Source organism: Bos mutus, chromosome 3 (genome assembly GCF_027580195.1).
Source record: "Bos mutus isolate GX-2022 chromosome 3, NWIPB_WYAK_1.1, whole genome shotgun sequence".
NCBI classification, from domain to species: domain Eukaryota; kingdom Metazoa; phylum Chordata; class Mammalia; order Artiodactyla; family Bovidae; genus Bos; species Bos mutus.
This window is the reverse complement of record NC_091619.1, coordinates 8,649,023-8,675,047: the sequence shown is the minus strand read 5'-3', so window position 1 is coordinate 8,675,047 and position 26,025 is coordinate 8,649,023. Positions and strand designations below refer to the sequence as shown.

Genomic DNA, 26,025 nt, shown 5'->3' with positions numbered 1-26,025 from the left:
AGAACTGAAAAGCTCTCAGTATTTTCATTGCAGATGCCATACCTCAATTAGTATAGGCGAGGATTACACTAATATACAATGCCCACCTTTCCTTCCTTCCGTCCCCATGTATTTTAATCCCAACAACAGAAACAAAAAAGAAAATCCTCACTGTCATCCAATCACAGTTTTCTTAGTTAGTTCTGAGCCAGTAGTTCTACTGGAGCATCTCATGACCTCTAAAAGCCTAGGAAATCACCCCTGATCCAAAGAATAGCCTCCTTTTCCAGACTGCCCTCTTGTCCCAGCTTGCTGTCACCGCTGCTGAGATAGCGGACGATTGATCTGAGAAATCAAGTTGGATTGCTGTCCCAAATCTACACTCGGTTCTCCTTGTGTCTGTCTGATCGATTTCACTCTGTGCGACATAGCTTGTCGCTATGAATTTTCATGCTAGTCAGGAGCCGCCAGTGCACCCAAGAACAAGTAGAAGATGGTCTGCACCCCTCCCCACCCCTTCAACCTCACCAGCCTCTGTGTTAATTTTTTTTAAATCATCCTTAGATTGGAGAAAGGTGTTTTGTTAAAGACCACAGACCAGGATGCAGGGGATTCCGGTTACCGGCCCTTCCCCATCAGGTTCTCAGGTCCCTGCTTGTGGCGACATCTCCTACCACTGTACAAGGTGTCACCTGTTTGGCAGCCCCTCTCAGCTGAAAGCATGTGGCCGCAGGTGCCATGCAAACACTGATTGTGTGTGACAGCCCTAGACGCCAGCTGCCTGCATGAAGCCTGCCCAATCGCCACTTTTTTTGAGGGTAGAATGCTGCCGATGGCATGACTGATACAGAAACAAGAAACTAGGTGACCGTAAAGCTAAGATAAGTCCTACTAAGTGGCATTCTGAGCCCTATGGCTTTGAAATAATTGGCAGTGATAGAATAGAAACAAAGGGTGGGGGGAGCCTTGTTTTCTTACACTGATGCCCTGCGGACTGTACATCTGACTGGCTGCGAGTCCGTCACTGTATCCTCCTGTCTGGCTGATAACATGGCGAAGGGTATCCACCTAAACGGATGAACAACAACAGAGAGGAGATTAGTCAGAGAGATGCAGGTAAGTGACACAGGTCATCAGCACACAGGCTACCGTTTGGGCACACCAAATTAACGCAACCATTGGAGATATTCTTCCTGGGAAAGGAACCATTAGGAGGCTGGGCCTCCACTCTCTGCCAAATCCATTATCCTTTCTGAGCTTAGTAAGCAAGACAGAAAAACGGTCAAAGAAAGCTGGGTTTCCCAACAATGAAACTACTGTTGCATAAGACATCAGGGATTGGGTGATGGAGTGGGTGAGTGGGGAGGCTGAAAGATTTTTTTCCTTCCTTCCAGATCGTCCTATACAACTTCTTTGCTCAGGAGCTTATAAAAGTCAAGGTTCTGTTTAGAAGGGCCAGCCAGCTGCCTCACAGAGAGAAGAGTGTGTGACTAATGCTGTCTTTTTGAGGACTTAAATAATGGCCGGTTGTCTAGTCTTTTGGACAAAGCCTGACTATGTATCTTCAAACTTGGTGCCAGGCAATGTTTCCAAAGCAAGGGGCTGAATCGCCAGCCAGCTGGTGTATTCCAGGCACATAATGCTTCTTGTTCCTCACGCAGGTGGGACCCTGGGTGGGCGTGGCTCAGAATCGTCCTAGCGACCCTGACCCAGAGCACACAACTTCACCCCGTCACGTCAGGCTGTGTGCTCACACAGAAGGATGGCTTCTGAGTTGTCATGAAGGCAAGCTGCTGACTAAGGCGTGCTGAGGGCTTACGCCACACGACTTGAGTTTTGTTTCCCAGCATGGACCAGACTTGTCACCAGAAACTCAAGTCCCTTGACCTCAAGGATGACTACAAAGATAAGTTTAGTCAACCTGACTGGGTATTTTTAAAGGTTAAAATGAAACCCTGAAATACTTAGGTATGCGCCTAGTGATTAATGACCTCCATATTGGGCAAACGTTGAGTGTGGAAAAACCAACAAACCAGAAAGAAACCTGGAAAGCAAGCCGACAGAGTGAACTCCTTCCTTTCCCTTTTATGAGCAAAGAATACACTGGGTCCACTTGCCTCAGTCACCTCACCCTGCACTTGCTCCTTTCCTGCCTTCCTCGTATGACTGACAAGCCAGAGCCAAATGCATTCACAAAGTGTGGACAAGATTCCCCACGACAGTGGTTGTCTTTGTTTTGGTTTGGTTGTTGGTAAGGTTTGGTCTCTACATCTCTCTCTGTCTCTTTCTGTCTGGACAGAAGCAGGAGTGCCAGTCCGACTGACGGCTCCTGGACTCTAAGGCATTCACCTGGCGGCACATTGGCTGGGTCCCTACCTGTGATTGCACGTTGGCTCCAACCTGGGCCCCTTGGTAAGAATCCCCATTGAGTGACTGCACGCTCATGAACAAATCTCCAGAGTTTGACATGTTAAAAGAACTGGAAGAACCTGGAAAGGAAAGAGTGAGGCACCTGAATCACAGAAAGGAAAAGGCTCAACCCCCGCAACTAACAGCCAAGAGGAAGAATGACATGCAAAGCAACCCCCCCAAACAAAACTAAAATCAAAACAATATCAACAGAGTCTGGTTAGTAGCATGAAGAACAGAGCAAGCAATAAAGGGTGCATATCGTTCATGTTATGTAAAGCCCACATCTCCCTGCAAGTTGCCTGTAGGACTGCTTCCCCTTAGCAACTTTAAGCTGAGGAAGGAAACATGTATTCTTCTTAACTTGGTCTGTTTGAACTGGAGACAGCCTCCAGCCCCTGGATCTCTCTTTCATGCCTCTAAAATTCTGGGACTGGCTGGGGGACCATGAGCTGGAGACTATGGGCTGGTCAATGATACTTCTGCCACCATGATGGAGCACCTGAGCTGTCAGCTAGATTCTAAATAAACTACTGCTACAACCATCTACCCTCATGTGGGGAGCAGCACCTGGGGGTGGGAGGGCACGAAGGCAATGCTGCACAGTAGGGCTGGCTCTGGGATACAAGTCACTGACATTCCTGATTTTCTAGAAAGAAGATGATGTCCCCTTCTGGGTGGCAAACAGCCTAAGAGAGCCACGAAGACTACAAAAATAAATGAGAATAATATGCTCTTCTTGCCACCTGCCGTTTTAGAGGAAGATGAGACAGAAATTGAACCAGGAATTCTCAGGCATGCATGAAATATGAAATCATAATAATAATGATCAAGTGGGTCTCCAGAAGAGCATTTAACCATCTGTTTTCACCTCCTAGAGATGATGTTTTCTCCCAGACTCAGCCTACAGGCACCACCCGGGTTCCACTGGTTCTACTATGGTAAACCTAGTCCCCCCGCCTCAACCTAAACACAAGGCCGTGGAAAAACTTATTATTATTCTGAAGTCATCGTGCAGCTCAGCGCATTAGGAAAGAAAGCTCGACGTGCAAGGTTTGGTTAAAACATGACATTAGCCTGGAAAAGGAGAGACCTCAGGGACCCAGGTCAGTTCCACTCTATTTTTTCCATCCCTTTAGTGCTCAAATTGCACTCCTGCCCTTGAGTTCTGAGACCACCATCATCCGTGTGGAATCACACAACAATGATTCATGCCCCAGCTCTGACTCTTTCTTTTATCCCAAGATGGGGATCTGTGCTGTCCTAGAGAGCTGCCTCACCTCACATGAAGAGCTGCAGCTAAGCAGAACAGGAGGGTTTTTTTGTTTGTTTATTTGTTCCATGGAAGGACCATTTAGCAGTGATTTCTAAACTCTGCCACTTTCCTTAACTCTTCATGGTACCCTCCTCCTTCCAAGGCAAGAGTCATTTAGTGACCAGATGATTTACTTGAGGACAATTTACCTGGGGAAAACCTCAAGTTAAGAAACACCTCCTTCCTGCTTTGTTCTTTGGGGTGTTAATCCATATGCAAGCAACCAGCTCAGTATTAATATTCTGCTATGTGGACAGATCCTCTACTCTTACTTCCTTCTCCTGTGAAAAAGGAGCTGCTTTGAAGGGTAGGGGACAAGGCAAGCACCATCCAAAGAACTATGCCATTCTCATGGCTCTGCAACATGTCTGTGTATGTCATGTGGCACACATTTCTAGGTTTAGTTTATCTGAAACGAACTAGAAAAGTGGGGTCTTAGGCAAAATAAGTACAAGATCTGATCAGGTATGGTTTACATCCAGTCAGTGGGTGGAGGCTTTGGTGTGGACTTTCCTTCCATTAATGTGGTGCAAATCTGACAAACAGTCCTCCCTAACATGTAGGTGAAGTAGTGCATAGCACAGATCACATTCTTATGTTAAGATATATAATATATGATCTATAGTTATATCCCTCTCACATCTTTCTTTCAACCACAGCAACATAATCTAAATAGTATTTAATAGCTTTATAGTATTACAACATATGCTCACATGTAGATGTCATCAGAGTCAGGACCCAGCAGCTCTAAGAACCCAAATTATAGTTGTTGATATGAATCAGATTTTTTCCCCTGAGAGTATTCAGTTTGAAGCTCAGGTATTCTATTTCTCTCCCAACCAAATACCATGTAATAAACATACACTCTATATGCTTGGTTGACTCTTTATTGGAAATTAGCACACAGACTGAGAAACGGAAGAAAGCCCCAAAGGGCTATGTTGATGCCAAGGAACATGGCATCCATAGAACCATGAAGGCACGGAATGTGCCATTTACAAGACAGACACTGCAATTGACACAGATGATTTAAAAAAATATATGTGCATAGATAAATTGTAAATATGTCTGGCTGCCTAATGTACATAGAGACAAATATGCGCATATCAATGTACTTCATGTACAAATGCATTTGAATCAGAGCAGTAATTGCAGGAGGAGTCCCTGTGCTTTTGGACATCCTGTTTCAGCATTTCATTGTCTCTGCACATCCGTGTACAACAGCACCATGGTTTCTGCTTCTCTGATAAGTATCTAGAGGCAGTGATGGCACTGAGGGAAGAGACTAGGTGCCATGAATACTGCAATAAAGCAGACACAAGTCCACACAAAACATCTAAATAATGATGGGAAGACACATTCTTCATCTGGCACTGGAAGTTGGGAAGAACTTATACTAGATTGGATAACCTCCTGGAATAGGAAGTGGGCTCTCTCAGAGGTGCTGTGAAATTCTCAAAGAACTAACACAGAATTACCTGGCTTGCTGAGAATGTCAGTCTGAACCCTTACCTGCCGGTGGCTATAAAGTAATGGCAAAGACTAGAAGCACAGTTTAAGACATGTTTACCATTTAAATGGTTCTGAATTTGGCTTGGGGAGGGAGGCAAGTGGGTCATTTACATTGTAATCTAGACATTGGGGGCATATACAAAACTAAATTTGAACTCAATTAAACAGAGAAGTAATAGATCACCTATGGATTTTGATGCATTTGCTCACTCAAACACAACGTGGAGATGTGTTAACATCCATTTTCATAAGACAATTTCCTGAACACACTATTTTTACTCTAAAGAGTTTCCAGAATTAAATTTCTTCAGAAAACAAAAACAAAAACTCAGCTAACCTCAAAATCCAAAGAAAAAAAGTATAATAATCATAAAATCTAAACCCAGAGCAGAGTTTCTTGACCTTGGCACTATTTACATTTTCGATCCGATAATTCTTCGTTGCAGAGGAATATCTTATGTATTATAAGATGGTCAAACAGGTGCCAGGAACGCCTACCCCTGATGACTGTGACAGCCAAAAATGTCAAGTTTACCCCAACTGAGAACCAATGACCTAAAACAAAAATGAATTTCCTTTTCCTTCCTAAGGAACTCAAGGCATTTAAAAATATTAGTTCATTATAACTCAGAGCATTTTTAGGAAGCAGACGAATGGCAAGTATTGCTTTAAGTTCTGCAGTCTAGACATCAAAGCCTCACATATTAGATAGCCAGTCTGATCAGACTGGACTCCCATACTATTTGAAGGCTGGAAGACAGAGCGTGTTTGCTCAATGTAAGCTCAACTCTATCATGCTCATTTCTCTATTTTCTATGATTTTCCCCTCTCAAAATCAAACAATCATTGTTACTTTCTACTCAGCGCAAAGTACAAGAGGGAATGTTTAGTCCAGTATGAAATCCCTTTAGTAGTTGTACATGTCCAGAGCTCCAATTCCAGGAGGCTATGTTTTCATCTTCCACTTAGAAATTAAGGGTAGAAACATGGGAAGAAGGAACACAGCAGAAAACATCAATGGAATAAATTCTTTCAATTGGTTTTAAAAAACAAAACCATGCAGGAATCTGTAGATTTAGTGCAAGTGTCAGTAAACTTCTCTGGCTGTGTCACCTCCTCTCCAGCCATGTGTAGCATGTATCAACTCCTGTTAGGAAGCCAGCGTCCAGAGATTTTAATATGATAATCTTCCACCAATCCCTCAGAACACCAAACTTCCTTTCAGGAGTACAATAAGAATATACCAAAGAGTTTAGAGCTTGCCACTATAGTGTTGGAGGAAGAGCTGTCACAGCTGAATCTCCTGTTTTCCTTGACACACACACACACAAAGCTAAGCAAAATAATTTAATCTATGGGTTCTGAGCCTCAAAAAAGCAGGGACTGCTGAGCTAAGCAAAGATTCTGATAAGATATCAATGTTGATACCATGCTACAGAAAATATCTATAACCCACAAGCCAATTTCTTTCTTCTTGGATATTAAAAAGTTCTCCAACTCTTCCCAGTAGATAATCTAGCCTTCCTAAAAGGGCCTTATTTTTCTGAGATATTAACTCTTGCTTTCATCATTCCATCAAAAATAAGAAATTGAAAAGGCATCACTTTAGTTCACTCCAGAAGAATTATGGATCCAGGGTTATAACTTGTGCTTCAATTGGTCCCCATTTTTCTTTTCAAAACAATTAATTTTCTTGTCTTCTTTCTATTCTTCATCCTTGTTCCATCCATTTTGCCCAGCTCTGCTGGCATAAAATATGAAGTATTCCAAGTATCTCTAAATGCTTGCTAATTCCTCACAGGACTTAGCCCTGTGTGACTTTTATGAATTACGCCTAAGGAAATAGGAGGCTGGGCATATAACAACAATCAGGAATATTTAGAAGTGGCCTAAATAAAGATGGTGAAATACTGCTCTCCACACAAAAGCCTCTATAAGGAAGAAGATTTACTTGCAAAATATCTTGCAGTAGAAATAAGTATTTATATTTAGTAAAGCTTCTGGGAAAAACTCCTGCTTCGATACTGAGGATATAAAAAGTTTCCAGGTTTCAGAACTCTGGACTTCAAACTCAAAAGAAATATATTTTCACTTACTACCCTCTTATGTAAAACTTGCTATATGAGTTATCATTTACTCTTTGACATCATTACCAAGGAGCTGGTATACAACATTATCAACACACTATGTGAAAAGGTGAAAGTTCTCCCTTTATCTGAGTAGAGATTTGGGTTGTGTTAAGAGCAAAGAAAATATAGAAAAACCCATTTATAACTTTTCTTGTTAAAACATTTATCTTTTAAAATTCATGCTATTGCACATATACAATAGTATTTTCTTTTGTCCCTATTTTAGAAAAATACAAAGGGATTTCTCTGCATATTACTTCCAACAACTTAGGCACCACTGGAAAGCTTAGCTCAAATTTTCCATAATAATTTACTTTGTGCTCAGAATAGTCACATGAAGGTTAAGCCACCAGAAAAATTCCTCAGAAAACTGTAATCATAGACTGACATTCCAAGAGAGCCAACATAATTCTTAAACACAGACGAGGGGGTTAAAATGCTTACTTTTCTCTTTTTAAGTGCTTTAGGAAAGAATAAAGAAGTTACGGACTTAGTAATGAAGGGAGTCCATGGGGCCCTTCTAAGGACTAGTCATAAATCATGCTAAGCCATCTGCGAGGCAGATATATCAGGGACAGGAAGAAGTCATTTTGATATCTGTTTTGCATTATGATAACCTTTGCAAGAGTGTTGAGTGTGTTTTTGCTAATGTTGACAGAATAAAACTTCTTCCACAAAGACAGAAAATGTCTGCCTAGCAGTGCAATTCAACTGGTGCTGTTGGGTCTGAAATGCTTAATAATTGACCAGATGGGAAAGAAGGAAACTCTCTGGTTACTGAACCTGTTAGCCTTGATCCTTTGTCAATAAAACCTTGATGAGAAAAGAAGGAAATACACACTCACACACAAAACCTCAAAGAGCAAATATGCTCCCTATGGTTACCTAATCTGGAGTGCTGGGTAAAGTAAAACTGGATTGAATTCTGCTTGTCTTTTACCATGTCCATGTTTACAAAGCCCTGGCCATTCTTCTTGCATGATTCCATTTAAACAAAAGAAGTCTGTGACAGTATAGCCCTGTGACTTGGAGAACCTTATGATAACAAATTAGAAGTGTCCAGAAGCTGACAGAAAACATTAGTGTGTGGAGCCTTACATGTCTCCAATAACAATCTACCATAAGGCAGAAAGATAGCTTATTTTAGTGGGCAAACAAGCTGGGAGGTCAAAGATACCACATACCTCCCTAAATGTTAGAAATTAGATTGAAAAATCATATTATGATCTAACACATTTAAATCTGTGACCTTTTAAAGTTGAAGGCATCAATTTTCTTAAATGTGCACCCCATAGCCAAAATCAATGCATCTGATTCACTATGGGGAGAAATATTATAATCTGTTTTTTATTAATATTATTAATACATAATTATATAATAAGAACTATTTCTGGTTTTCCCTTTAAAAAAGCACCAACATGGATACCTTCCACAAATACCAAGAGTACAAACACCAAGGTTATATTTTAGGTATTATAGATGATTTTTTTTTCACATGTGGAACTTAAGAACTGGCACACTCCTAAAATATATTATGTTAGCCTTAACTCTGAAATTAGTGATACAATGCACATTTACTAAAATAAAATCAGGAGCATAGCACATGACAGATACCATAATAGGAAAACTGGAATCTGGATCATTTGAATTAATGACTGGCAATTTTCTTTGTAGTTTATATAAAGAAAACCAACACAATAAAACAGTAAAGAAGAACAACAATAAACAATTGATAGCAATAATCATAGTTGGCTCTGCAGACCAGAACATTCTAATGAGATGTTTAAAGAAGAGTGGATACTCCTGCATAGAATTCATGGTAGTAAATGACTCAGACATTGTGTGATGGGAACAGCAAAATAGATATATGAGACAAACTAAATGTGTGAACCCCAAGAGACTGTCGCAAAGTATTAAGTCAAGTTTACTTATTAAAATCTCTGAAAGGAGAATTTAGAGGTCTCCTCATCAAAACCAATCAATTTACCTCTGTCCAACTTAAATAGACACATGACTGCAAACCCTCAGCCAAGTCCATCTTATACACAGCAAAACACATTGCCTTTTGAAAATAAAAAGAAAAACCCAAAGTAGTATCAATGATAAAAAAGACAATCAAACACATAAATCAACCCATCCAAAACAAGAAAATCCCAATGTTGGGAAGGCACACATAAAGATGGAGAACCATTCCCCCAAATCAAAGAGAACACTAACCAGCTGAGTTGGGAGTTGAGGGTGAGTTAGCTTGGCTTCCATGGGCTGACACATTGGTAGCAGTGACAGCTGTTTTGGCAGCATAAATATTGGCTTCCTCTTGAAATTTACCTATGTTCTTCTTGTACCGGATTCGTTTATTTCCAAACCAGTTTGATACCTAGAGAGATTTAAGAGAAGGTGAGAAATTTACCATTTCCTCCTGCATAAGCATCACAGAAGAGCTTATGAGAGAGTTGAAGACATGGGCTTCACTGGTCTTATCCTAGCTCTGATTTCTCAATATCAATGATAAGACCTGAAGAAAGTGCTTGCAGAGGAACAATTATATAAAATGAGATTCTCTTGCTTAATATAACACAATCTAAGAAAACCATTGTGACAAAGATTTTTCTATGGAGGAGCTGCTCATTTAACTAGGACCATTTTACTTTAGGGCAAGCATTTTAAATCTGCTTACCTCGTAAATATATGACTAAAAAAACTTGGCATTTCAGGAGAAATGCCTGTTACTTACCTATGCTAAAGCTGACTCTAGGCAATCAAAATACACAGACCTTTAAATATCCATATAAATCTAGATCAACATATGGATGCTTTCATGGATGGATTAATTTCCCATTTTTATTAGTTAAGTAACTTTAATATGGACTAGGTTCTTAGCTGCACTGTACTACTACTGACCTTAGGATCAATATAATTCAATCCAATAAATTTCACTAAGTATTTTGTGTAAAGCTTGGTGTTATCTACATAAGGAAAATCTGAAGCATAGCACTGATTATTCCTTTCCATTTCAGGCTTTAAATGTTAATGCCAAAACACAAAATAAACCTAATTTACTTTCATTTGTTAATTTATTTTCTTCACATGGCTCATAGTGGCTGTCCTGGCTTGATTCTTACCCGTTCCCTTTACACCAAGACCTCTGCCAGAGACAAGTGGAAACACAGTGAAATTCAAGTTTTATTCCCATGATTCCTGCTTTAGGAAGAGTTTCATACTCCATATTCCAGATGTGACTTCAAACTAAAATGTTATGATTTTATACAATTACAAAACAAACCATGAATTTGATGAGGAAAGGAAAAGTTGGTAACACATGTACCGTAGCTTTACATGTAACTTAATTTATCCCAACAATGGCAGATAAAGAAAACTCTTGCAAAACTACACTTATTTTTTAAGTGCATTAGCTAAATTTTAAATCTTATAGGGCTATCCCCTAATAGATCTAAATGCTTATGCTATAGCAGAAATGACAAGCCTCTGTTGTAAAAATCAAACCATAGCACTGAAATATTAGTAAACAAGAGAAAATAAATTCAGAAAAAGGTTTATTTATTGTAAATGCTGGTGCCTACAGTAAGGGTCAAACTAGGAGAGAAAGACACTTCTGAGTCCATTTAAGGACTGCTGCCTATCTAATTTCATTCTCAAACTCATATGTTTTTCTTGATGTAACTTTCACTATTCATAGGAATCAATCATAATCATGGTTGGGTTTTTACTTTTAAGTGGAACAGAAAGGAAGAGAGGTAGGGAGAGTTTTTTTTCGGAGGCAACTGGATGAGCTGGAAGAAAGTGGGAAAGATGAAGATAGTTTGGAATGACTTTTGAGGAGGAAAGGAAATGCTTGTGGTCAGTTACATGAGAGAAAGTGAGAAGGAAAAGGGGGGAAAACGGACCATTCCTAGATGATTACCTCTACAGGAGAACAGATCCTCATATACAGGGAAGATGCTGGGTCAATTCAGGCATTTCCTACACGAACCACTAGGGGGATATCATATGCCCTCAACAATGTATAGAAACAGTGCTTTCGATAATTGATTCACTGTTCAAGAGTCACTGACAAGGGTCTACTATGTGCTGGGTCCTAGAGATATATAGATGACTGACAGTCTGAGACAACTAATGCAGAAGGAATCGCAGATTCTCAGGGAGAGGCTTGATTCACATTCTGAACAATCCCGCATGGCTAGAGCCACGGTGAAGTCCGGTGGAAAGTGAGATATATGAGTTTGGTGCTCTAGTAGAGAAGTCTCGTGGGGATATTCTAAGAGAAGTATATTTGCAGCTGTGAGCAAGGAAGGCATCACTCCAATTAAGCGTGTAGAACAGTGCTTTTCAAAGTTTCAAAGTCAGGGGCTCTTGGACGGCTTATTAAGACAGAGTCCGAGCTTCCTCTTCTCCTTCCCACTCCCCATTCACACGCGTGTGCTCGGTCGTGTCTGACTCTTTGTGACCCACAGACTGCAGCCCGCCAGGCTCCTCTGTTCACGAGGTTTTCCAGGCAAGAATACTGGAGTGCGTTGCCATTTCCTTCTCCAAGGGATCTTCCGAGCCCAAGGATCGAGCCCACATCTCCTGTGTTGGCAGGTGGACTCTTTCCCACTGTGCCACCGGGGAAGGCCCTCCTTCCCAACAGGAATTCTTATTCAGGACTGGGGTGAGACCCAAGAAATTAAAAAACAATAAAGTATAGTTGATTTACAATATTGTGTTAGGGCTAAGTGTGCAGCACAGTGATTCAGATATATCCATATCTATCTATATCTATATATGTGTATACACATATATCTATATAAACATATGGAGGTTTCTGTGTATGAACATATTTTCATTTGAGAATCAAATTAGTAAGTGAATTAAAAAAATGTCAGAATATAGTTACTGGGCTAGGACATGATGAGATGGGGCTAAAGAAAGGACAATACTTTCAGGATATGTAGAGATGGGAGACCCTCTAAGAAGACTGAGCAGGAGTGCCCTAAGAGGAAGGAGGAAACTCCAGAGAGAACAATGTCAAGGAAGCCAAAGTAGGAGAATTTCAAGATGGAGGGGTTATTATTAACCCAAAGAAACAAACAAAACAAAAAACCCAAGATAATAGTCAAAGCCATCTACCAGATTTGAGAACAAGGGACAGAGATTTAGTATATCATGTGGTCCAACCAACCATGACTGATAGATGGGGCGACAAAAACCCCTAAAAGAGCGAGTTCCTAAAAGAGCGAGTTCCCTAAAATGCCATGGTTGACTCAGCATGGGTCAACATGCTCCTAGCAAAGGTTCTTTCTATGATACCATACTGTTTCCCACTGAAACTTGTTCAGCAATGGTAAAACAGTCTGGTTATGATTGGGAAGAAGTGATGTAATGGGGAATGTAGAATGATATGGCCTTGGGATGGATGGGGGAAGGACAAAGGTGATGCAAAACATGTATAAATCACTTCCGTGAACAACTATTTGCACCCTGGATTTCCATAATGAAGGATGCAAAGGTTGTTGGAATAGACCAAGATTCCATTTTTTTTTATTCAGATACAATGCAGACTAGATCCTGGAAAATTCATTCTATTTCAGTAGGGATTTGGAATTCCAAGTCCCAGATTTTGAATTCCAACAATATAATGATTTTCAACGTTAATAGCAGAATACCCCATGACTGAAATTCACTGTTTGTGATGTGGTTCATACCTGGAACTATTCTGCAAAAATGCAGCAAGTATCAAAAAACATCAGCTATCTTTTCTTGTGGACACTGGGTCTAGATTTGGACAAGAATGGTTAGAAACTTAAGATAATACCAGACCACCTGAATTTAGACCACTGATGTTCCACTTTCCTAGGGTTGCCAAGACTAGAAACGACCTTCAGCTGGGTCCAAGAACCTGAGGAAGGTCCAAGTTGAAAAGGATGAGGCAATCGTTTCTAACTTATCTGAAAGGAGGTTTTTGAGACTCCTGCAAAATCACCCACAGTGTGCTGGCAACCTCTTCATTGCAGACCCTCTGTGTGGAGTTCTTTATTCTGACTAGACCCACTTCTGCTTAAGCTAAACACAGGCTGAAGGAATCAGCACTGGCGGGGAGCAGCGGAAGCCAGGCTTCAGTTCAAGAAGTATGCTGCTGCTGCTGCTAAGTTGCTTCAGTCGTGTCTGACTTTGTGCGACCCCATAGATGGCAGCCCACCAGGCTCCGCCGTCCCTGGGATTCTCCAGGCAAGAACACTAGAGTGGGTTGCCATTTCCTTCTCCAATGCGTGAAAATGAAAAGTGAAACTGAAGTCGCTCAGTAAGTGTCCGACTCTTCGTGACCCCATGGACTGCAGCCCACCAGGCTCCTCCGTCCATGGGATTTTCCAGGCAAGAGTACTGGAGTGGGGTGCCACTGCCTTCTCCATCAAGAAGTATAGATGCTCACAAAACAGCATCTACTTCTTTTGGCAAATGTTAAGTGAAGTTTCCTGCTAAAGTAGGCCTCTTCTCTCCAGTTCCCCCTCACCCCCACCCTTTTTGTAAACAGCAGCACATCTAATTCTTTGGCACGTGACATAATTCTGAGGAAAACTTTCTCTGAGAGATTTCAGAACTATCACTACTGGTCTCAATTGAGACTGGTGGTGGCATTTGAGGTTCAGATCAAATAAGAAGTATGGATGGATTCTCTGAGTAGACAAAATGTAGATGGGAATTCCCTGGTTCAGTGGTTAGAACTTAGCACTTTTACTGTCGAGGGGCCAGGTTCAATCTCTGCTCGGGGAACTAAGATTCCTCAAGCCACGTGGTGTAGCCAAAAAAAAAAAAAAAGTAGATACATATAAAACTTGCCTCCTTTTCTACTTCATATTAATGCTGAAGACTCCAGGTCCATAAAAATTTTACGTCATGTATCTTTCCACATCAACAGGCACCTCTTATGGTTATTGCTCTTGGGGGAAAGGGGACACTCAGTGACATTTTGTGCCTTCATTCCAGTGCAATCAGTGACATGTTAAAATTCCTACACTCCATCAGCTACAGAGTGAGGATATCCAGAGAGGACATGTGAGTCCTTTTCATTTAAAAGTTCCATTCACTGACTCTTAAAAAGTTCCTGAGTTGGGCAAAAAAAAAAAAAAAAAAAATGGGCCAAGGAATTGACCCTGTTTGAGAAAATGACATGAGAAGTGCTGGTAGCTCTCCAAGTCAATGCAGAAATGCTCATCTATCTGAAGAAAGGGAGTGCACAGAGCGGGGAGCTCCAGCCCTGTTTTAACTGCACTCCACTGAGTCTTCTACTTCTGCTGGCTTTTCCAGGTTACTTCCCTGGAGACTTTCTTATACACACCATGAGCTGACCTTGCCATTTTAAGGCTTTGAAAGTTCAGGAAGGCCAGGCTCCCAAGACCCTGCCAGGCAATACCACTATGGCCAGGCTTTGGGCTGAGTCCTCTGGGGTGTCTTACCTGGGACACTGTGATGCCGCACTTCTTGGCTAGCTCCTCTTTGGCTTCCTCACTGGGGTAAGGGTTGCTGAGATGGGAATAGAAATATTCATTCAGGATTTCCGTCGCTTGCTTGTTGAAATTTCGTCTCTTCCGCCTTCATAAAGAGCAAGGAAATCACAATGACAATGGACAAAAAAAGAAGTTCACAACAAACACATATAAAAAGGGAGAGGAGAGGATCTACATTTGGGAGAAGACATGTTTTTGAGTGAATGAGAGATGTGTTCTAAGGGGCCGGATGGTGAAAGCATTTCTTAAGGTGTTTGTTGTATACCTCATCATGCTCACTGTGGGGACCCTGAGCAGAACAGTCACATGTATTTATACAGAGTGGTGAGCACCACTAAGTTTCAAAATCCACCGTCTTGGTTTTGAGCCCTAGACAAAATGAACACCGGCTGGGTGATTTGGAATGCCTCTCCAGACCTTAGCTTCCTCAAACGACAGTCAAAAGAGTCAAACCAACCTCGTGCGGTGAGAGGAAGGGAGAAATGAGGTCATATCAATATATAGACAGGACTCAGCACAGTGCCTGCTGCTGCTAAGTCGCTTCAGTCGTGTCCGACTCTGTGTGACCCCACAGATAGCAGCCCACCAGTGCCTAATACATGACAAATGCTAGGACTTCCTGGGGATTCTTCCTACCAGGCCCCAGGCCTCAGATCTGATCCTTCAGAGCCATTAATACAAATTATTCATTTTTCAAAACTAGTGAGGTAGCTACGGTTATTCCCATTTACCAATGAAGAGCTGAGTTTAAAAGTTGCTCGTCTAGTACGTTACAGAGCTAAAATATTATTTCAAGTCTGCCTGAGTACAAAACCCAGCCTCTTTTTATATACAAATTGCCTCCTGGCAATTACACAGAGACTCTGCAGCCATAAGTTAAAAATAAGTTATCATTTTCTCTCTATTCTATCCCCATTGTAAGTGCATGCGACATGTTTAAAAGGCTTGGGGAAGAGGGGCAGGAACGGATGGAAATTAACCCCCTGACTGCTTGACCTTCCTTAAAAGGAGAGAAACAGTACTTCTTAAGCAGGAACAGCTGCTAAATGGTGAAACACAAGCCCAGAGAAATCTTTTTTAATATACAGGTTGCTAAAAGGAAGAAAACCACTCTTTGAATAAAAGCATTTTTATGCCTTAAAAAAAAAGTGCTAATTGAACTAATTTAAAGTGAGAATCACTTTATGGCCTCTTCCCAGCTAAGGCTTGGGGAGAGCTGGGGTTTGCTTAGGGATGCTGGACTCCTTGCAGATGTCTGCTGCCCTCCTCGAGGGGGCAGGGCCTCTATCTTTAAATTAGCTCCATGAGCACTTTTGCCTTTTTGCTTTTATCAAAACCTTTTCCTTATGGGAAAAAAAAAATTTCCAGAACATCCCTGGTTATGCCAGGATATCAAGTTTTCCAATTTAAGCCAACGGAAAGCACTGATCGCCTTGCTAGACAGAAAATTCAGCTAATATTGTATTTTCAGGGTCCCACTTGGATTAATTAACACAATAAAGTGCCTGATTTTACCGGATGAACACCATCTGTCCATAGGTATTAACCACATCTGTCCAGACTATGCCAAGCCCAAGTCACTCTCCCAAATCATGCTGAGTTTCTGGGTCACCCAGCATCAGAAATTGGGCAGATTAGAGTAAAAGGCCCAACTAAAAAGGAGATATGTATTAAAAGCTCTTGCATGATGGGAATTTGAGGAAGGTAGCCAAGCGGCTAACCCAGTCTCCAGGCTAGTCTTCAGATAACCTCTGGCTTTCTCTTGGCCTCAAGAAAACAGTTGTTTTAGGCCTGGGGAAGTGGCCCCTGAAGGCTCCTCTAATTGGGAGTTGTTTGCATTAGCGTTACAGTGTATTTCTTGGGAGTCTTCCAATTGAACTCACAGGAAGCCTCTCTGGAATGAGTTGGGGTGCTGGGATTGTACAGACAGCTGTTCCTGACTCCTCCTGGGGACGTGCAACCTTCCTTTAGGGGGTCGCATCTACTCTGATGGCCGCACTGATCATCTTCTGCAAGGCCTGTCTCAATCCAGGGCCTTTGAAACCCCAGAATTAGGAGTTTACAGAATTTCAAGAAACCCAGGGAAAATAATATACTTCTGACAATAAGGTTATTTGAACTAAGATGCCTGGTTTCTTTGCTCTGGCTGGAGGGGTTTTCAGCTTGGTGAGTTAACACTTGTTATTTCAAGCCAACCAAAAGCTTTGATTGTTGGGTATCCAGGTAAGTGTAGGAAATGTGGAAGTTGATGAAATTTTAGGAATGGAAGCTTTGGAATCACAGTGATTCAAGAATGAGGAGTGGAGGCACCACAGACCATCAAATGTGTCATCTCTGCCCAAATGCCTCTCCTAAGAGCCAATACCCCATTTACCACTGCGTCCATTTGCAACTGCATATTCCAGACACTTCCAACAAACTGTTTCTATGACAAGTATCACATTTCACTCAAATCAACTTCATTTTCATTTTTTCCCACATTATATAATAGTATCACCATACATACAAAGTTCATTATATTTGCTAATTTGCTCATCCATTCAATTGTTTGTTCGTTCCTTAACTATTTGCGTACCTAACACACAGCAGAACCTGGGAATGATTCTCAATTCTCCTCACTCTCTTCCCTTCACTGGATGATTGGCCCCAGAGCAAGTCTTACCAGTTCTATTTTTCAAATCTATCCCTTCTGTTCCATCCTCAGTGTCACTGCTTTTTTTGAAATGGGTTTAGAGGAACTATGGTCTATTGTATAATGGTCTTACTAAAGTTGTCCAACAGCACTTCCTACAATGAGGAAAATAAATGTTCTCTGTTCCCCTATTGGAGTAGCCAGCAGCTGCTATTGAGTGGCTGAAATAAGATGTGTAAAACTGGAGAGCTAAATTTTTCAATTTTGTTTACTTATATTTTAATTAATATAGATTAAAAATCAAGAAGCCACAGACTAAACAGTAAAACTGTAGGCTGAAATCGTGCCCAAATAGCTCTCCTGGGAGGAGAGCCTGGACTCTCAGCCATGGGGTGCCCGAAATGTCTTCAGCACCTCCTTCTTTAATCTTATTCCATCATATACCAATGTTTATCTGAACATATTTCTCTCCAAATATTCGAGTAAAATTGGGAAGGTATTTTGTACTTATTCTGTATTTCCCCAGTTTGAGAAGCAAAAGCCTCAGCTAATCCTTAAGAAAATGACCACAGGAATTCCTCTAAACCATGGATCTGATCATAAAAATAATAATAATGATATCAATAATAATATACCATAGTGATCCTTATTATATTACAGCTGAATAATGGTGTGAATACTATGCTCTAGACACTATATTGTAAATATGTTATCTTATTTATTCCTGTGTATAGAATTATTCCCATTTTGGAGACACAAAAACTGAGTCTTAGGAAGGATAAGCCATTTATCCCGGATCACACATGTAGTCAGGGTTATAGTAAGAATCTGAACCCAAGCGGTGTAATTGGAGAACTTTCACCTTTCCTTCCTTAAACAGCTCAGAGTTTCTGCTGCTTCACAGGACAATCCGCAATCTTTGCTGGCACAGTTAAGGTCTTTCAGTGGATCAAGCCCATCCCCAGTGTCTCGTTTCCCACCATCCTACACATGCTCTTCCTAATTTCATCTGGCTTCATCATATGCTCCTCTATTCCCCAAAGACACACACGGCGTTCATGCTCCCGTGCCTTTCCATACCACTCTGTGTATTTCTCTCCCACAGCATTTGCCACAAGTTTACATGTGTCTTCCCAACTAAACAGCAAATCCTCAAGGGGAGGAGCCGTGTTTCACATGTATTTGAAACCCTGGTGCCCAACACATAGTAAGCACCCCAGTCAGTAATGCCTGTCGAAGTTGAATTACGTTGTTTACTTTGCTTCTGTGATTCCTTCTATTTGGTAAACGTCATAGTCCTCTGAGACTCAGCACTGTCTGCCTCTCCCCAGTTCTCCAGGCTCTCTCCCCTTTGGGTGAATTTGGTACTTGTACTTCCTGTGATCATGTGCAGTTTATGATCAGTTATAAGAGCACCTGTCCCAGGAGATTATGAGTTCTTGAAGGCGGGACCCACATTTATGTGTATTCTTTTCATTTTTGTTATTCCAGAGGCTAATACAGCATTTGGAAGAGTAAAAACTCAGTTATAAAAGTAAATAAATTTAAATGTAGTGGCAGTGCAGCCAGACCATATTGGATGCCCTTTCCTTTCTTGCAATCCTCTTTTTAAATAATTTTCTATAACCTTAACTGGAACGGTGGAGTGCAGAGGTATATTTCCAACCATGTGCTTGCTGCTTTCTCCAGCAAGATGTTATTTTTTACAAAACAAAGTTAAAATTATTGTATTGCTTGAAAAGCATTAAGAAGGTTTACAAGTTCCATCTCAAAGACTTATCACAGCACTATGCTCGATATAAAACATGCAATAATAAAAGTTGACTGAATGAATGAGTAGAATTTTTAAGTTAAACTTTCCTGGCACAGTGAAATCAACATAAGGAAGAAAAGAAGGATATGACTCAAGTGGACAAAACCTGGCCAAATGCTCAGCTGGGGAGTATGGAAGGCAGACTCCTAAGAAGATCTGTAAGATTCCACTCTGGAGCACTCCCCCTGCCTTGAATGTGGGTGTTGTGGGGACAGTGGAAATGATAGGATATCATTCCTATGATTAAGTTACTAATCAGGTGACTTTGTGTTAATGAAATGGGAGATTAGGTTAAAGCCTTAAAATGGTGACATTATCCAGGAAGAAAGGAAGCAGCCAAGCTGTAAGCCCTGTCAATGGGAAGGGTGGGTTCTATGAGCTGGCGACATCAGTCCTATTATCACAAGGAACTGAATTCTGCTCCCACGGGAATGAGCCTCAGCTGTGAGCATGGCCTCAGCTGAGCCCCGGCTTACAGCTTTGTGAGACGAGGGCAGAGGATCCAGGTTAACCTGCTGTTCCTGAACAACAGAAACTATGAGGTAACTTTGTGTTGGTCTAAGCTGCTAAATTTGTGGTAATCTGTTCTTCAAGAGCAGAAAATACAAGGAATGTTACACAACAAAGCTGTAACATTCAATTCTGCATACCCATTATATTAATGGGTATGACTAATCCTGTTACTAAATCAAGTCTCCCTTGTATTTCATTTGTCTTCCATGAAATCTTTTCTTAATGAAGCCCTGCCCATCAGATGCATGGATTAGAGCAGCATGTAAATATCAACAGTGAGTGTGTCTTTCTTACTAAAGTGTGTTTAACTAGCTTTCCCAATAATAGATAGCACTAGAAGCAATGATATTAACTACTTTGATCACGAGGTCCAGGCAAACATTCATTTTTGAGATGGAAAAACCATTTGCTCATCCTTGTGTTGGCATTTGGGGTCATATTCTTTCAGTGATACTAAATACACTCTCAAAGTAAATGCTAATAACAATGACAACTGATTAATTGTTTTAGTTTTGAACCTTAGCTCAGAGGCAATGATTCAAAGGTTGCAACCAAAGCAGGAAAAAGATCCTCTCTTATGATTACTGTCCTTCTGGTGCCAACTAGAACAATCTAGGCAAAAGCTGATGGGAGGGAAAGGAACTGTGTACAAAGCTTGCCTGGTTTCATGCCTTTTGGAGTCTGACCTTCAACTGGGCACAGCTGAGTTACTGAAAGAAGAAGTCCTATGAGAAATTGATTCTGCTCCTCCTTTCTGATTTCTTCTTTCTTGAAAAGAACCCAGTCTGGGCCCAACTTTTTTATTTTTTTCCAATATCTGCCAACACAAATGCCAACACCAGCATTTTAACGAGGGGAGTTACCACGGGGGCAGAGTGGTGGCGACCACAACGCAGGGGAAAGGAAGACCCAGACACAGGCCGCCAGTCACTCACACTTCATACCGCGGGGAGCAGCCTGCTGCAAAGAAGCCAGGCTGGCAGCAGGACAGGGCAAGGGAGATGCCTGGGGCAGGGGTGTCCTGCTTCAGCAGGCCTGGGCCTTCCTTCGCTCAGCACTGTGCTCTGCTGGGAAAAGCTCTCTTCATCCGTACTTTCTCTTGACTTTATGTATTTCTATTAGGCCAGAGATACAGTTGGCTGGCTGACATTCCTATTTCATATTCCACATGACCCAAAACACAATGAATGAAAGGGAGTTTAGGAGGTGCCAGGGAGCTCTAAAGAGGTTTGTGAACTGTAAAGACCACAGTGGTGAAGACAGAGAAAAGTATAGGTAATGGAGCTGAATAGTCTATGATTTCTAAGGTGGAAAAAAAATGAAAAAGCAGAGAATGTGTATGTCTGATTGAGAAGGAGCTCAACTACAGATCATTAAATGGTATATGACCATGACATAGCTAGTGTTTTTATAATAAAAATCATATATCGGGGTTATATTCAGGAATTGAAACAATGAATGATGAAATCTGCATTTATAGAAAATGACAAATTTAAGGTGAGCTGTGGATCACAAAGGATATCTATACACTGAAAACTCATGTATTAGATCAATTATCAACACCACTTTCTAGAGTAGATGAAAGACATGACTAGCACTATCTTACAGGCTGGATAACAGAAGCCAAAGAAATCAAAAGGATTTTCACAAATCCACCAGTGTAGAGAGTAGTGGGACAAAGACTGTCTGTTCTATAGTTTTAGTTTTTGTCCTAAAGGACTTTTCTATCCATGGTTTCAACTGGATTCTTTGAACTCACAACTTAGGTCACACGTTAGTGTCAGAAAATTTTAAATCTTGATTGAAAATCTGGCTCATATGAGACCAGTCCCTTGGCCCTCCACGCCCAAGGGACCATGTCTTCTTCATTTTTGTGCCCCTAAAACTCAGCCCAGATATGACACATGATAATCTAGTTATAAATATTTGTTGAAGCTAACTAGGTACCCTCTGTGCCAACATAAAGTGTGGCAGAGATTCCCAGCTCTCACCTGGAACCATCTTTCTTGAAGAAAAGATGTCATTGCAATATCTGGCTAGCCTTCTATGGGCTTATAGTTACAACCTATTCCTGTGAAAGAGGCCACTAATGGTATGAAAACAAAAAGTCCTGCTTCTTCTGTCCCTGTAGCTAAATCATCCTGTTTCTCATGCAGAGTAAGTAGCAGTGGTGGCCATAAAAAATATCCCATTCCCACATTTTCCTGGAGCTGTATAAAACCCATGGCTATCCACCCTTGCAGCCTTCCTTTCCCTGACCTTTCTCAGGCTACTACTTGGCTCAGCCTTGAACAGAGCCTTGACAACGGAGCCTCTGGAGAGGGCCAGCTTGGATTCTAACCCTGAATCAGTGGTTCTCCCAAAGGACAGGCCTCTCCTGGGGACTCACCTCGCATCCAGGAACCGGGAACGCAGGATCATGACGGCCTCACACGTGCTCTGCTTGAGCTGCATCTGGATGGAGCTGAACTTGCGGTGGATGATACTGACCATCCGCTCGATCTCCTTTGGGGAAATAGGCCTGGTCCGGCTTTGTTCTCGCAGGAGGTTCATCACATGGGTGGTGAACTCGTTACATGCCTGGAACGGAGGAGGACAGACACGGGGCGTGGTAAGGGTCCTGGCTGTGAGGCTGAGCAGGTCTTTCTAGAGACATGTACAAGTAAAGAAAATTGGGCTAGCTTGTGGCATTTTGTCCAAAAATAAATAAATAAAACAAACAAACCCAGAAACCCCTTTCAGCCCATTTGATTATAATTTTCATCACTATGTGGATTTTTTTAAAGGGGAGAAGAAAATTTACAATAGTTTTTCAAAATCAATTTTTTTCTTGATTTTACTATTATGAAAGATGAGAACATGTATATTAGTATAAAACTTCACAACCCTTCACTCCCATGTTAACAGCTAAAGAGAGTCTGAAGTCAAATACAGCATGAACTTTTTGCTTTGCCTTATTTCTGTTATGCTAAAGCTTCCAAATATTCAATTTGGCATAAAGAGTCCAAAGAATGGAATCACCGAGTTAAAAGCTCTGATGACTTTTCTGTGAGATTCTCATTAATCTACTTCTGCTTGTAACATAAGAACTCCTTCCTATGCTGGTCTTCTGAAAATCCTCTATGTCTATAACACAAAGGGAATCTGTATAGAAACAAATTCAAAACATGATTTAGAGGATTTAGGAAATACCTCTGCAGAGAGAAAACTCTAAGGTTACAGACCAATATACTATCAGCTCTGGAAGTGAAACTGGAGATCATTTTTCCCACCTCCTTATTTTACAGTTGGGAAAACTGTGCCCAAGAGATGAAGGCCCCCAGCAAAAAGCAGCCTGAAGACTCCCTGAACCAGGCAGGCCAGGGGGTCTGTTCTTTCCCAGACTCTGAACTTGCTCCTTGGAACACCACTGCCCTTTCTTTTAGTTACTCTTACTTATCATTGTAGTCTAGTTTTCTTAAGGAACATTCAGTAAAATATCTACTCACACTTAACTCGCAGCAGTGTTGGAAAACTGTGGAAAATTTGTTAGCAAGAAAGGCAAGCTGATGCTCTGAAGGTTGAAGACCTAGGGACTCAAAAGTGTCCAACTTAATACCACAGAATCATGTTCATTAATGCTAAAGCCGCACTGCTATTGTTTTTAAGAACACAAAGCTCTTCACAGCTGTCAGTTATGTAGTAACAGTAACACATTCACTGTTCATTTCTTGAAATCCTTCGAGGTTTGCTGGCCAAAGATACATCAGCAGACATACCCACTGGGCTGTGTCTACACTGGGGGCTGGGAAGCCTGGTTTTTGACCCTGTCTCCATGAGTATGTGGGCAATTGCTTTCACTACTCAGCGCCTTGCTTTATTCGTCCAAGAGTGGATTTAATCATTCCTACCCCTTTAGCAAGGCCAGCAATCCTCACACTCCTTGTACGGTGACCTGTGGATGGAGTAAATCACTCACGTGAACAGGGCAGCAGCTAAGAGCACAGACCGCCTGCGTTCACACCCTGCCCAGGAACTCACTTCACTGTGGGGCTTTGGTTAGTCATGTAAGACCCCTGTGCCTTCTCTTTCCTATCTGTGAAATGAGGACAGTACCTCAAAGAATGTGGTAAGGACAAGATGAGTTACTGTGTGTCTGGCCATAGAGTGTGTCTTTATTATCTTTTTAAAGTATAGGTAACTCAGTAACCCAGCATATGATTACAATGGGGCAACCCTCTCCAGGCTTCGGTTCCCTCGTGGAACAAATAAAGGGGGTCACAAATAGCTTCTTTCCACTCTGCAGGTATATATATGCTGAAGATGAAATCCACAGAAGATCAGGTCCATAGAGCATTTTGCCCTTACTATGAAAATTGCTACATAAACACAAGATCTTATTATAAGCTTCATCTCTCCCCAACTTAAACAGCCCCTTCACCCCCAAGCTGTACAACAAAGGGAGGAAAATAAAGCCTGGCAGCGAGTTGGCTGGAAGTCTGTGAGGCCTTGGAGAAGGATGGCGGGGAGGTATGCTGCAAGCATCCCCCTCTGGGCTGCAGGCCCTACCCCCCCACCCGCCCCCGACTTGGTGGGGGTTCAAAGTGAGGAGGGGCTGGACGTGAAGGAGCTATTGTCAGGCACACACCCTCTCTGCTGGGAAGCCACAGTACTCAGCTAATAATGTGCTTCATTACAGTGAATAAAAATACTCACGATATCTGGTGTTTATTCACGGCATTGGATGCTGGGCCCCTTTCTGCCCTGCCCTAAACAGACAGTGGAGTCTTTTCACCCACTGCTGAGGTGCAGCAGGGCAGCTGCTCAACAGCTGCTTGGGAACACACGACAGACAACAGACAGGAACTCCAAGTCCATTTAGGTGGGCAGAACACAATTTTCCAGGACCTGAACTACCCAGGCCTCCTCCTCAGTTCCCCAAGCTCAGCACCTTCAGAAGCTGCACTACTCTGGTGAGGCCAGGTTCTCCCGATGGGATGGGGAGTAGGAGTGATTAATTAATTAAATAGAACCCTCGCAGGCTGAAGGTTTCTGTGACAAGGAGACTGCTGAAGGCTGTCCTAAAGACAGTCACCTTCTGGAGCGACCCCTCCAGCTGCCTCTGGTGACATCCCGGGTTCCAGGGCAAGGGCACTTCGAGGAGCAGCTGACCCAAGAGAAGCTCTTCACAAATCTTGCTTAGTATAAGCAATTTAATCCTAGAATTGAAGCTTCCTTCCTGCACTCTCTTCAGCTCATCTTCATCTCTAAGTCTTTCAAACTGGATTTGGCTGCCAGTTTCAGCAAGGAATATAACTGGGATCTTAAGACTTCCTTGGCTGTGAAAGGACTACTTAACCCACCCCAGTTCAGCCTTGGAGACTAAGCCTTGTCAATGTCCTGGCAGCGTTACTTACAAAAACTGAAGAACTCTGCAAAGCTACAAGAGCATCTTTTTTTGTTTTTTTTGAATAGCACTTGGAAGAAAATTCAGTTTTCTGATATCCTGGTTTTATCTATCAAAATATGCCAGCTTTTTTTTTTTTTTTTTTTAGCTAGCTCTTAAATACTTCAGCTACAGACAAGATCGGCTGAAAAGGTGTTTAACAACACTTTTTAATGAAGAAAACAATTTCCTTCCTTTCTTTCTAATCCAAGTCACTAGAAGCCTTCTTTATGTAATAACCTCAGGGTGAAACAATGGCTGATTCAGGTCTTTTTGGTGGGGGTTAGGGAGGGAGCACAGGATGCGTGGGAAGGGTGAGGAGGGTTACTGTAGTTAATTACTGGAGAGCTAATTGATGCTCTGGTTATCTATCATCACCAAACTAAAAACAAAACAAATCAAAACAACAGAATCGACTCTTAAATAGTCAATCCAGCAACCACCTAGGTATTATTAAGAGACTGACATTTTTACTAAGGTTTCCTATTTTTTAAAAAGGTCCCATGAGGAATGCTTACAGAAAAAATGAAGATCTATCTTTCAGACTTACTAGCTAGAAGGTTAATGGCATAATTTCCTCACAATCTGCCATTTACTGTAATTAACAATACAACTAATATTAATAAATTATTAAGCACACAGTGTGTTAAACAGTATTCAGTTCCTACCCAGAAAATGCCCAAAGAAATAAGGAAATAATTTCTTAGTACTTCTTAAGAATAATAAATTCAGACTACTACTACTACCTTGACCTAACGTGATCCCACACAAGACTGAACTAGACCTGCCTGTGAAT

General features: G+C 41.6%; 1 protein-coding gene across 4 annotated transcripts in view; it reads right to left on the bottom strand.

Annotated features, from left to right (window-relative positions):
* The window catches only part of PBX1 (PBX homeobox 1), a 334,443-nt gene that overhangs the window by 70,786 nt on the left and 237,632 nt on the right, over nt 1-26,025 (bottom strand). For 2 of the 4 annotated variants that reach the window (XM_070366689.1, XM_070366688.1), the window contains 5 exons: nt 22,194-22,384; nt 14,796-14,931; nt 9,562-9,721; nt 2,356-2,468; nt 958-1,047 (listed from right to left, as the gene is read on the bottom strand). In XM_070366689.1, coding sequence (XP_070222790.1) covers nt 958-1,047; nt 2,356-2,468; nt 9,562-9,721; nt 14,796-14,931; nt 22,194-22,384 — 690 coding nt within the window. The remainder of the gene's footprint in view (nt 1-957; nt 1,048-2,355; nt 2,469-9,561; nt 9,722-14,795; nt 14,932-22,193; nt 22,385-26,025) is intronic. The other 2 variants (XM_070366692.1, XM_070366690.1) reach the window with 1 other exon arrangement.